Source organism: Biomphalaria glabrata, chromosome 2 (genome assembly GCF_947242115.1).
Source record: "Biomphalaria glabrata chromosome 2, xgBioGlab47.1, whole genome shotgun sequence".
In the NCBI taxonomy this organism is placed as follows: domain Eukaryota; kingdom Metazoa; phylum Mollusca; class Gastropoda; family Planorbidae; genus Biomphalaria; species Biomphalaria glabrata.
Genome location: NC_074712.1, coordinates 31,379,866 through 31,394,028, shown reverse-complemented (window position 1 = coordinate 31,394,028; position 14,163 = coordinate 31,379,866). Strand labels below are relative to the sequence as shown.

The 14,163-nt window shown below is 38.7% G+C and overlaps 1 protein-coding gene across 6 annotated transcripts in view; it reads left to right on the top strand.

Annotated features, from left to right (window-relative positions):
* Positions 1 to 14,163, top strand: part of LOC106052916 (E3 ubiquitin-protein ligase MARCHF8-like) — a 58,977-nt gene that overhangs the window by 32,413 nt on the left and 12,401 nt on the right. For 5 of the 6 annotated variants that reach the window (XM_056020059.1, XM_056020063.1, XM_056020061.1 and 2 more), the window contains one exon: positions 6,561 to 7,194. The exons of the other annotated variant lie outside the window; for it this stretch is intronic. In XM_056020059.1, coding sequence (XP_055876034.1) covers positions 6,595 to 7,194 — 600 coding nt within the window. In that variant the 5' untranslated portion in view covers positions 6,561 to 6,594. The remainder of the gene's footprint in view (positions 1 to 6,560; positions 7,195 to 14,163) is intronic. 6 annotated transcript variants of the gene reach the window in all.

Genomic DNA, 14,163 nt, shown 5'->3' with positions numbered 1-14,163 from the left:
TTTGTGTAACTTGATCAGGTTCTAGACATTTTGATTTTCGATATGTGCTAAATTCTCGCTGTGGCTTCATTCCCGATTTCTTTTTTTGTCAAGTTTTGACTAGCAAATAATCCTATTGCTAGCTTCGTATTGACTGTATCGTGTCCAGGCTCCTGACAGACGTTGCTTCTATGACGATCTATTCCTGTCTTTGTGTCTGAGTCTGGACATAGGAGCAGCCTCCTGTTCTCTCTATGAATAATCTCCTTCCCATGACCCACAGTTCTCTTCCATTCGTCAAACCTTTGAACTCAAGTCATTGTGATTATTAGATGTAGTAGTCTGTGACTGTTTTACAAATCTTTGATGACCCAAGTCGAATGCATTAATCAAATTCTCTACAATAGAAGTAAAATGTGGACAAGTAGATAGTCATTCAACTATTTCGCTGTGTCTTTTTATATAGAGTAAAAAAAAAAAAATTAAAGTAGCCTACTCTTTTCAGACTTCACGATCTATAGGACAGATGATGTAAATGTCATTTGTTTCTGTGGCCCACGGTTAACGAGGGTGTCATGTGGCCAGTAAAAGTTTCCCCTTTCAGACCTTGTGGTCTATAGGGCAGATGATGTAAAGGTCATCTGTTTCTGTGGCCTACGGTAAACAAGGGTGTCATGTGGCCAGCACAACGACCAACCGCCTTTACTTTTCCCTAACTAATGTCAGGTACCCATTAGAGCTGGGTAGACTCAGAGGCGCCCGAAGATCCCGAAATTAAAAATCCCAGTCTTCCCCAGGATTCGAACCCCGGTCCCCGGTTCGGAAGCCAAGCGCTTTACCGCTCAGCCACCGCGCCTCTATGTGGCCAGCATAAGGACCAATCGTCTTTCCTTTTAATAGCATGTCATTTAATGTCACGTATCCATTAGAGCTGGGCGGACTCCTAAGCGCTCCAAAGATCCCTAGATTCAAAATCCCAGTCTTACCTGGATTCGAACCCGGGATCCCCATTTCGGAAGTTGAGCGCTTTACCACTCAGCCACCGCGCCTCACTAGTCATAGATTTGTATGTGGAATTTATCTTTTTTTAAAGACTTTCAGTGTGTAAAATATATATATATATATATATATATATATATATATATATATATATATATATATATATATATATATGTATATACTATACCATGGGCGTAGCAAAGGGGGTGTGAGTTGGGATTCTAAAAAAATGTCCTCCAGAGATTTTTAGTTTACCCCCCCCCCCCCAACAGATGGTTTTGACGTTAGAACTTCCCTTTTCCATCTAAAGCGACTTCCCTGAGCCTAGCCAAGTGGAGTTACAAATCTCTACCAGTCGCTGGACTCCATTAATAAAGTGCAGTGATTAACAGATTTGGATTTTGAACTAAAATTTTTTACTAGCAGGATAAAGGACTGTATATACCTCAGAATATGCTCACAGTGTCCTCTCAGATCCTCTGGCTAGCAAGGGGGCGGGGGGCGTGTCGAGAGTCTTTCCACTAATTCTAGGAAAACCCTTTCGTAGGGTACCGGTACAATAAACGACTTCCAAAAAAATGAAAGGTCGATATGTATTAATGATTAATTATGTGCACACACAAACACCATATATATATCGTATGGGGGGGGGGTGAGAAAAACATTCTCCCACCCCCGAAACAATCCTGGCTATGCCCATGTACTATATCATGTCCCTCATTTTATTTATTTTTTTTGAGAAATTCTATATAATATTACATGATTCAATCCAATATGTGTCCATTTGTTTAGCTGGTTATTTAATCAATGAGACATTTAGTAAGGTTAACAAGGGGAATAATTAATGCCGACCTTAAAAAGACACATTTAAAGCATTTTATTTTTTCAGTATGTGTAACGGACCTAATTAGTGAATAGCTTGTCAGAACACTCGCTAGCTTTGAAACTCGTGAACAGTTGGTTGAAGTCTCGTGATGTAGAAAGACGTCTTTACTAGCCGGGTCACACTAGTCAATGTGCCAACTATTTCAACTTGAAATGAGCCCTTGAAACACTCTGGAATGTATCAGCAATAAATCGTTCGAATGGGTGTACTCGTTCATCCAATAAAAACATCATCCTCCAATGTTACTTAAATCAAAGTTCTTCTTATTTAACAATTTGTTCTTATTTAACAATATGTTCCTTTTATCATATGTTCCTCTTACCTAACAATATGCTCCTCTTACTCAAGTATGTTTTCCTCATACCTAAGTATTATTTTTACCTAACAATATGTTCCTCTTATCTAACAATATGTTCCTCTTATCTAACAATATGTACCTCTTACCTAACAATATGTTCCTCTTACCTAAAATATGTTCCTCTTATCTGCCAATATGTTTCTCTTATCTAACCATATGTTCCTCTTTTCTAACCATATGTTCATCTTACCTAAAATATGTTCCTCTTATCTGACAATATGTTTCTCTTATCTAACCTTATGTTCCTCTTATCTAACCTTATGTTCCTCTTATCTAACCATGTTACTCTTACCTAAAATATATCCCTCTTACCTAAAAATATATTCCTATTATCTAACCTTATGTTCCTTTTACCCAAGTATGTTTTCCTCATACCTAAGTGTTTTACTTAACAATATGTTCCTCTTATCTAACTAAATGTTCATTTTATTAAACTATATGCTCCTTTCATCTAACTATATGTTCCTTTTATCTAGCACTATGTTCCTCTTACCTAAATATATTTGTATACTGAAGAATGCCGTTTAACTTAAGTAGTTTGATGCTGGCTTCTGACTTTAATAAAAGATTTTAGTCTGTTAGACGAATGTAGAAATGATTCGACTCCAGACATGTGAAGGAGTTTAAGACAGTTCTCAATGGAGCTTTTGCATTTGGCGCTATCTAGTGATACAACCATTAGTCATGTGATACTGTTTGCAGAGATAGACTTACATTCGATACGCAGATGTCCCATAGAAACTAGAGTCGTACCTATATATTTACTAATAAAGGCTTGGAACTTTTTCTTTAGTTTTTTTTTTTTTCTTATCATACTCGGATAATCCGAAACGAGGCTATCTGATAGCACACTACATTACGTATTAATACATTTTTAAAAATCTCTCCCAAGTTCCGTTCGCCGTATAAATAAAAGTATTTCTATGTTTTCTTCTGAAGACAAGCGAAGATTTTCATATTTACCAGCAAATGAGCTCACTAGATTTTGTGTTGGTCTCATGCATGACTTCGCACAGCTTGCTGAATGTAAATATGAATGTTAGATTTGAATATTCTGATTGTCTGCAAATCATTGAATCAGGATTAGAAAGGCGTTACTCGTGGCCACACAAATATGTTTAGAACTTGGTGACTTTCCTAAGCCAAAAGGCTTTGTGTAAAAAAAAAAAGTGCGGGTTCTCCAAGTCCGTAATGCTAATTTCAACCAGAGAGCGGGGTTCTCTAATCGACTTTCCGAACGTGGAAAAGTATCGACTGAAAGGTAGGCTGATGCTATTTCCGATGGAGAAACGTGTCTTTGTATGAAGAGATCAATGCCAGATTGATAGTCTGCTACTTCTCGGCTGCTGCGCCGCTGCGTTCAGCATGCTGCCCAGAGATCTTGACAAGCGCAAGAAATAATTCTCTTTGTAATTGAATATTTAAACACGTCTAAGTCCACCCCCTCCCTTTCCACCTCTTTTTGTTTCGCCATAAATAGAAACCTTTAAAGCATCTCTATTTTTAGACTAGCACGACTACGAATCAACACGTAGGCATATGTCTTATGTCATTTCTATTCCGAGCTACTTGTAGAGCACACTTTCTCAAGTCTGTGCATGAAACCAGAGGACGTGCTATAATTCAACAGATATGCTTATTGTTTTCCGCCATAGACAAATGTTATTATCAGTTGACTAAAATCTCAGTACATTAGGTGATAAATGGTAGATAGTGGAACCCTGCAACGATGTGTTGAAAACAAAAATAGACCTACATAACTTGTTGAGACCTACGTCATGTCACTGTGTGTAGCTTGTACTTCGGAATGGATCTGACAGTGTGTGTGTACGTGCAGAGGGAATGAAAGGATTGATGCCTGCAGGGATGAATGAAAACGATATTGTCTATAATATGATTCTATATCTTAATCAAGTTAATGTTGCATCTACTTAAGTCTGACTTGTCGGGTTTTGAGAGTTAGTGTTTTTTTTGTTAAAGAGTACGTCCAAATATGAGTGCAAGTTATGTTTATTTTTCATTTTTACCTTTTGCCTGGTAAGATTGTCAGTTGTGTTCATTTTGTTATTTGGAGAGTGTAATGATCAGATAGTTGGCCAGCTTGATTCAGTTCTACGGTCTTAGAGGACGAGCTCACCTAGTTTTAAATGTTGTCACGGTAAGAATCCATTACAAGATCAGGCAGCGTTAAAAAAACAAGTAGGTCACCGTGTCAGGTGGACCAAGCGAGGGGGAAAACAAAATGGGTAGATGACGTAAATGTCCCGCTCTCCTTGGCAGACTTGTTGAAAACACCAGAGATCCGAGTCGGATGACTTTGACCCGTGTTAAGGTCAAAGCCCCTATACTCTTCCCAGATACTAGCCGAGCCAATGCTAACAGGAACTGTTCGAAACGACACTTGTAAAAAAAAAAAAACGAACTCAGTTTTGCATCATCGTTGTACGGTATTTAATTTGGGAAATGATCCCTCTGCTTTGTGTGTCTGTGTGTGTGTGTGGGGGGGGGGGGCCTCGGTGTCGGTGTTCAGGAGTGAGCGGCCAACCAAACTGCCTTGCATTTTCTGTAATCTGCTTGCTCTGGTGTGCGCGTACATCCGTTAGCGTTGGCATTGACATCTTTAACGTGCAGGGGGCTGTCGAGTAGCATAGTGCGAGTCTTTCTTAGAACAATAGTAATGATCTTTTGATCATTTTTTCTTCTATCTACAAATTGAATCTTCGCCTCTTAGAGTCATTTATGTCTCTGGTATTACATGTCTCTGGTATTACATGTCTCTGGTATTACATGTCTCAGCATAATCCATATCCAGTTGACACATACATTAAACCCAAGTAACCTTCTGAAAGCAATTCTATTTGCCTCATACTAAACCAATGTACCTTCTGGGAGGGATTGTATTGTTTCAAACTAAAACGTTACCTTCTGGGTGGGATTGTATTGTTTCAAACTAAAACGTTACCTTCTGGGTGGGATTGTATTGTTTCAAACTAAAACGTTACCTTCTCGGGAAAGGTGGGGGGGGGGGGGAATTGTATTGGCTTAACCTTAACTAAGCATGCTTCTGGGCGGGGGGATAGTATTATCTCGAGCTAAACCAAGGTGCCTTCTGGGAGTGATTGCATTGTCTTAAACTAAACGTAGGCTAAGTGACCTTCTTGGCTGGTGTTGCCTCAAATTAAACTAAACGTAGGCTAAGTGACCTTCTTGGCTGGTGTTGCCTCAAATTAAACTAAACGTAGGCTAAGTGACCTTCTTGGCTGGTGTTGCCTCAAATTAAACTAAACGTAGGCTAAGTGACCTTCTTGGCTGGTGTTGCCTCAAATTAAACTAAACGTAGGCTAAGTGACCTTCTTGGCTGGTGTTGCCTCAAATTAAACTAAACGTTATATTTTGGGTGTGATTGTATTGCTTCACGCTCAAATAAACCAAACTACTTTCAGGGCAATAGTGATCCAAGCTTCCAAAGTTCTAATAATGTTTGCCCCATTCCCATCTTTGTTTCTCTCCCATATGGCGTTCATTTTGCTGGGCATTAATTCAATGTTCCAATGTAAACTTTGATTCTACAAGAACGATCCTCACTCTTTCACATCTCCAGTCCCACCACTTTTCCCGTATACGGGGGCGGGAGAGCGTAGGTCTGGCGTGTTGTGAGGACGGATGACATTTGTCTGTTTATGAACTAATGTTCTCTTCGTGATGTTTGTACTCCATCACAACATCACAAACAAATTACATTCCATACAAACAATTACATTTTTTTTTAAGTAAGAAAGAAGCCGGGGAAAAAAAGACGGAATGGCCCGGGGGTGGGGGGGGGGGGCTGTCATTTAAAAAAAGGGGGGGGGGCAAAGTAAACAAAAACATTCTGATTTTTAAAGTGGGTTACCTCGTGACGTGTCAATAAACACGTGACATAGGGTGGGGAGAGAAAGAGATAGAGGCGAGACGCTGGTAAAAACGTCACCATTGTCGAGAGAAAGTCGTTGGTTGTCATGGCAGCAAAAAGGGAAGTTATCGTTGCCTAGGAAATTACAAAGGGTGTCGAGTTTCTTGACCTTTGTTTATATAGTTTTCCAATGAAACGTCTTCATCAGTGTCGCCCGAAAGAGAGGGACTTTGTCACATTTCCTATAGATCTAAACCGGGACTGTTTCTTTCTTTGAGTTTGTCTAAATGAAGCCACGGCGCCACTAGAATTGCATGCCAACGTTAACATTTGTCAGCTAGTGATTTCTGGCTCTTTAATTCTGTGTGAATTTTGTCACAGGTTTAAAAGTAGTGTTAGATATTTTCTTACATACAATTTTTGGTTTCTTTTTTTTTCCTGTTCAGTATGTGCGTCTTGCATTAATCTTCTGTGATCACCATGAAAGAATCCACTGGTGCAGACAGCAATAAGAGCAATCAGGAGGAGTCTAGACACGGGGACTCATTAACCATCGATGTCGGCCTCAATGAGCTGCCTTGCACCGAAGAGGTCGTGACGCTAACCAACCCAAAGGATGTGATTTTTAGCGGAAAGGACTTGGGGTACGAATGCGACGCCGATCCCGCTTTGGAGTCGCATGTACAAGGTGAGGTGAAGGCTGCCTGGGTCAGCGTGGAAGAGGAAGAACAACATTATGTCGACAAGTCTGGGCTACATCTTCAGCAGCCACACCAGCATGTTGTCTTTATGACGTCCTGGCGCGACCGCTGCGCTTCGGAGGAGTCGACCAGGGTGTACACCTTGTCAGACTATCCCCCGGAGCCATGCAACCACTGCCCTGAGCTTACGACCACCGAGTTGCCGTTGGAAGACCCCTTGACGTTAAGCACTGGAGTCAATAGTTTAGCTCTAGTGATACCTGAACCTTGTCCACAGGAACTTTCTGACACCACAGTGCCTGTCCCCGAGACAATTTTCACAGTTCCATTAGAGAAAACATCAGATGAACATTGTGATGACTCGTGCCTTGTAGAAATGGTAATATATCTTTGTATTCTTCACTCAACCCCTTTGAAACAGACAGTTTTAGCCCTTTTTTTGCGTGGTGGTTTCTGTGCCTTTGAGCAGCCGTTTTGTCTCGATGGGTTTTTACGATGATTTGTAAAACAATTTTTTTTTTTATAATAATTTTTTTTTTCTTTTTCAATATACAATAATATTTTTAAAAAATACACCCCTTCCCCCCCCCCTCCCCCCCCCCCCCCCAAAAAAAAAAAAACTAAAACGTTTTAATAATTTTGACTATTTGAACATTTATAATGTGACTAAAACATTTTGCGCCAAAACGTATTGCGCCGTTTTTGATAGCAGCCATCCAGATCATGGCCTCTAGCAGACATCTAGACTTCTTTACTCAACACTACCATTAACATGCTGATTACCTTGAATCTCTTGAATCTACTTTATGCATATTTTAAGTCAAATTATTCTTGTATGCTAATTAATGACGCTATTCTTGTGGGTTTGTGTAGATTACGTTGTAATAAAATGACCATCTTGAAAGTCACCAACCACATAAACAAACATTTTTAATTGTAGGCAGTCTATTTGAGAGTGACTTTTTGTTGTTGTTAAGCAATATAGTGTCGAAAGGCAGAATTTGGATGTTTTGAGCACTACAAGCATACAAGTAAAATCAGATTATCATAGTGTTCCCCACCCCCCTTTTTATTTGACAGAGGACTATATGAATAGTGACTTATTATCTTATCTATCTATCTATATATATAATTCTCTTCTTCGCTCAAGAGTTTGGACGAGATGAAGAAGAAAAGGAAAGATCACTCTTATTTCTGCAAGTCGGACGAACTAGAGTTACGCCACGGATAATAAGTGAAATTTAAGAGTTTGTATTAGAAAATAAATTCGTCTTTGCATTTTATTCATTCTTTACTACGTACAAAACTACTTTACGAGCCTTGCGTGTAGCGAAGTCATACAGTTTATCCTAAAAATTTATTTCCTACACAGATCACGCTCAATAGCAAGAATTACCAAATGTTTCAATCTATCTACCAGAATTGTTGAACTAAAGTAATTTTTCATTAGTTTGAGGCGCGAGAAGTTTCTTTAACCAGATTCCAAAATTACGTGTTTTTTTTTTATCGCTAGTAGAATTGGCATTTTCCATATTAAATGACACCCCAAAATGACAATTTTTGTCTATATATTTCAGGAGATTTGTATGGGATTTCTAAAGATTTTAATAATTTCCGGATATTTCCAGAACTTTTTCGTATATTTTGCAATTTCAGGAGATTTCCAGGAGCTCCTGGTAAATCGCGGGAAATCTGTTATAAGTTAAACAATGGTTTAATTTAATAATTTATACACGTAGAATTAGCGCGGGTCCTATGAAATTGCGGGGCCCACTGCGGTCGCATAAGTGCGGAGCCCACTGCGGTCACCTCAGGCCGGCCCTGCAAAATAGCGGCGTATGCTACGCCGCCGATCGACTAGTTAATTATAAATATAAAGAATCGTAGTTTTGGTTTAACAAGAAGTCAGTTATGCGCTGTTGTACAAAAAATAAATGTATCATTAGCCACAATTCCTTTGTCCTCCCTACAAAATGTACATTTCAAAGATCCCTCAGTTCCATTGCACCAGGTCCTGTCTCAATACCTGAACAATTTCAGCAAGGAGGAAGAGATATTATTCATATTAAAAAAAGACAGTTATTTTTCATTTTGGTATCTTTAGAGCGCCTCGAAGTCCACCCAGCTCTAATGGGTATTTGACATTAGTTGTTGAAATGTAAAGGCAGTAGTTCGTTGTGCTGGCCACATGACACCCTCGTTAACCGTAGGCCACAGAAACAGATGACCTTTACATCATCTGCCCTAAAGATCGCAAGGTCTGAAACTTAAAACTTTGATATGTACTAGCTGGTCTTAGTTTAGGTATTACTGATCTACTCGATTGAATTTAGACCTGTCAAACATGGAGGATGTTCTCTTCTAATTTTGTTTTATATTTTGCCACGAAAATAAAAGTAGTTTGAAAATAGATTGACCCGTTCAGCCGAAATATTCATATCAGATATAAGATACTGTGAAACATGGGCGTAGCCAGGATTTTTTTCGGGGGGGGGATTTTTTTTCTCCCCCCCCCCGACCCCCACCCCCCGCGAAATTTTTTTTTATATGTATTTATGTGTGTGTGTGTGTACATAATCTTTATTGCATTCTGACCCTTCATTCTTTCGGAAGACGTTTATTGTGCCCTAGAATAGGTTCTTCCATGAGTTAGTGGAACAATTGTAGATTTCCCGCCAATACTAGCAAGGGGGTCTGGGGGAGCGCTAGGAGCTCCCCCAGCGCGGGGCGAAGCCCCGCCGACAAGCACTACTTCTGATATTGAAAGCCAACAAAATGCATATTCTGAGGTATCTACAGTGCATTTTCATGCTATTAAAAAGTTTTATTTCAAAAACCTAATGTGCTATTCTTACTGACTTAGACCCTACCGCGCCGTTCGGAGCATTTGACGTCAAGCTGTTTCCATAAAAATCTGTCACTGGTAATATCTGAAGCCTCTTCTCACCTGCCATGAGGACCTCAATGAATGAGTGGCGTCAAGTTGTACTAGGATATCATTGCAACTCTTCTTATGCGTAATTCATTTTGTCGGAGAACATGTCCCGCAAACCTCATGCGTCGCTCTGTCACAATCTTACTAAAGGGTCGACTCCCAGTTCGGCATAGGATTTCCTTGATTTAAACCCGATCTCTATAACTGACTCCTAAAATCTGTCTTAGCCATCTTTGTTGAGCCACATTTAGTGGTTTTTTTTTTCATTTCGGCAGATGACTATTCACTGCAGTTTATTAAGGGAGCCCTGCCACTGGTAAAAATGTGTAACCACTCTTGAATACGCTCTTGGAATTAAGTGACTGTAGTTTGCTTTAGATTTTATATCGAAAAGAAAAGTTTTATCCTCAAAATCATCTGTTGGGGGTTTTCCACCTCAAAATGCTCTGTAGGGGGATCTTAACCTCAAAACCATCTGGAGGGGTTTTAAACTTTAAACAAACGCCATCTGTAGAAGAGGGGTTTAAACTCAAAACTCCCGATTGGATTGGCTACGCTCAAATAATTTTAGTGTGTAATTTGCTTTTTTTTTATATTGAAGAGGTATTTTTAACATCAAACCCCTTTTGGCAACGCTCATAGCATTTTGAGTGCGTAATTTGCTTTTTTTCTTACACTGAAGATGTATTTTTTAGCCTCAAACATCCCTGGCGGGTGATTTAAACTCAAAATCCCTTTGGCAGCGTTCATTGATTTTAGTGTGAGTAATTTGCTTTTATTTATATTGAAGAGGTACTTTTTAGCTTCAAACTCCACTGGAGGGGAGTTTAAACTCAAAACCCCTTTGACTCTACACTCAAAACATTTTGAGTGTATAATTTGCTTTGTTTTTATTATTAAAGAGGTATTTTTTACCTTCAAACCCCGCTGAAGTGGGGTTTAAACTAAAAACTAAGTCAAAACCCATTTAGCTACGCTCATAACATTTTGAGTGCGTAATTAACTTTTTTTTATATTGAAGAGGGGGTTTATCGTAAATTTTGGAGGGGGTTTTAAAATCAAAATCTCCCTTAACTGTGCTCTTGGAATTAGGGGATTTTCGTTTTGTTTTGTTTTATAGAAGAGGGGGGGGAGGTTAACTGCAAAAACCTTAAGTAGGGGGTTTAAAACTCAAAACCCCTACTAGGGGGTTTTAAAATCAAAACCCCTGGTAGGGGTTTTTAAACTCGAACCCCCCTGGTAGGGGGTTTTAAACTCAAAACCCCCTGGTAGGGGGTTTTAAACTCAAAACCCCCTGGTAAGGGGTTTTAAACTCAAAACCCCATTGGTTGTGCTGGGGCAATTGATGTTTTAGTATTAAAATATCACCTAAAATAAACAAAATCAAAGCAAAAAATCATTCACTAAATTCCGATCCCCCCCAAGGGGGGGGGTTGAACCCCAAAAACCCTCCCCTGGCTACGCCCATGCTGTGAAAACCGTTTACCCGATGTGTTAAAAAGTTTCATTCTTTAATTGAGATACAATTAGATACTTTTTATCTATTTTTAAGGCCATCCGGTTGTGGGAGGGACATTAAACATACACTACGGTCTCCGCCATGATCTAAGGAACATTTATGCCAAGATTTATCGAGATTTGTCAAACGGTTTTGATTTTTATTTGGGACACACGTACATACATACGCCTCTCAGTCTGCTTGATATAAAATAAGAGATATCCAGTATAACATTAACCAGTACCTATACAAGCTTTTAATAATAGGCATAAATATGTGCACTCTGTATGCATTGTTTTGTTTGTTTGTTGTTTTTTTTATTTTGTTACAAAATGAACGTGCTTCTTAAACAAAACCAAATATTTACATTTGAAACAAATTATTTGAAGAAATCTTGAAAGATATCCATGTACACAAACAATTATTTTCATTTCCACACCCCCACTTCCCTCCCGTTACTATTGCTAGTTACTAATAAACAAGCATTTCAGTTATTGTTTTTAAGAAATGGTTAAAAGATGTTTACACATTAAAATGAAAAAATTAAGGGGTTCATTTATAGAAAACAGAAAGTAGCCGTGGCACCTGAAATCTGGTGAAATGTGTTTGATTTTCAGTTGAGCTTTTAGTTTTTGAGATCTAAATGAGACTGACAGACAGACAGAACACAGAAAACTAGCCACAGCCTTCAGCCTTCCTTCTTTTCGGGGCCTATAAAAAAATGTGTACCCTCTAGAGTTGGGTGGAACTCATTAAGTTCTAAATCCCAGTCGGTAACTAAACGCTTCAGCACTCGGCCAGCACGTCTCCTTACTTGAAAAGTAAAATTGGGAACAGTTCTAGAAAAGTCCTTCAATGAACGTTTGAAATGAACGCAATTGTAATAATAGAACTTTTATATAATCCTATTGACATTCTGACCACTTTCTTTTTGGGCCGCGCTGTAGAGTAATAGTGGACTTTGTTCTCCTGCAAGGAGATTTGTTGAACAATGTCACTTCTGCATATAATTCAATGACTAGACATTGGAACTCTACAGGTACATGGGGTTTTGGTTTGCATTCACTTTAAAATTGGATTTACCTGAGTTAGTTATTGTAATTATTAGTGCTTTTGTGTAGCGATTTTTCCACTTCCATGTTCAATGCGCTCTTTCCTATTTTCTTTTGTCCACATTTGGACATTTCCATGCGAGACGTTTTGACGAACCTTTTTTTTTTTTTTTTTTTTTTTTTTTGCGAGAGGTTCTGACGATAATTTACAAAACCATAATCTTTCTATAATAAATTTAAAAAAAACTATAATATAATAACTATAGTATATATATATAGTAGACCTATACATTCCCCCCCCCTCCACCCAAAAGTGTAATAATTCTGTTCCATGAATGCTTATCGCTAACTAAGGATATTCTCCGGACTTGTCGTTTCTATATCGTTTTATTTTGACAATATTAAAACCCACACACACACACATTATAATATTAGTGAGACAGCAATAATGACACAACAAATTAAATTGCAAATTTAATAGACACAAATAACAATTGTTCTTTGAATACAAATACGTTTGAAACCAAACAAAACAAAGATATGATTAATTCTTTTAAAAAAATCATGAAATGAACATATGTAGCTAAAACATTCTGCGCCAAAAACGACCATCGCGCGAAAACGGCTGCTTTTTTTTTTTTAACGATGAGCGTGCATTCACCCACCGAAAGTACCGCCTCTTTCACGCGCTAGTCTTATTCCTCATAACAGGCTTCAGGGGTAGCTTATGGCAGAAAAAAAAAGTGAATAGTGCCAGTTTCTTAGTTCATTGCAGTGCCAGGTTTGTATTACATTGTCTTAATGTATCACAGTGGTCTTCAACGGGGGGCTCCCTGGGGGGCGTTTTCGTGATTTGGGGGGTGGGGGCGCTGGGAGCCAAAGGGGCGTAGGAGGCGGTAAGGGGGCGCTGGGCATGAAGGGGGTATGAAGAAACTAAAGGTGCACTGAAACAAAAGAAATAATAAAAGTCTTCAAAATTAAAGCTGGAAACTAAATATAGTCACATTAGAGTTAGCTTGCTTTTAATTTAAGAACAGAAACAACGTTAGAAATTGAGTTCGGGAATCCCATCTTCTATTTTTAAATTCTTACTCTTTTGCTGTAGTCGAAGGGTATCTAATGTCCATCAGTGATTGGACGCTACAAAGGCTTCATAAATAATATAGAATAAAGAACAGATCTATCCACCTTGTGAGGCAACAGGCAACACAGGCAACATCTTAAGAAAAGTTTAGCCGCTATTTCATTTCTATTTGAATCTAATTATAAAAAATTTACATAAAATACAAACCCATGCCGAAAATAATCTCATCCTTCAACAGTTTTGTGAAACATATGATGAAAAAGATGTTAGACTCTTGTTGTAAACTGAAGTTCGCTGTATTTTGAAAGGCGGAAGCTCAAAATTGGAACCAGTGAAATCGGCCCATGTGGAGTATCACCAGAGAATGCCAACCACGTCCTCCAAAACTGCTCTATTTACCAAGAGGCCCGTATAAGACATTGGCCCCAAATCACCCCAATAGAAAGGAAACTATATGGAGAGCGCCCTGATTTGGAAACCACTGCGCAGTTCATTTCATGTATTGGTCTAGTCATCTGAACACTCCAACATAACAATGAGAACGAAGAAGAAAGGCGTTTGTTATTGCTCGCTTTGTTCAGCTCTTAAATACAATTTTTTAATGATTTTTTGAGAAACAGGAAGATTCAGCGTTTGGCGATGACTGAAAGCAGGCTAAACAAAATGTTTTACGTGGTAGGCATCTAACGCAAATGAATAAAACCAAGCTCCGACTGCAAGGAAAGAAATTGACTTTCATTGATTATAGCATTTATTTCTTGTATCGAGATATTCAATCA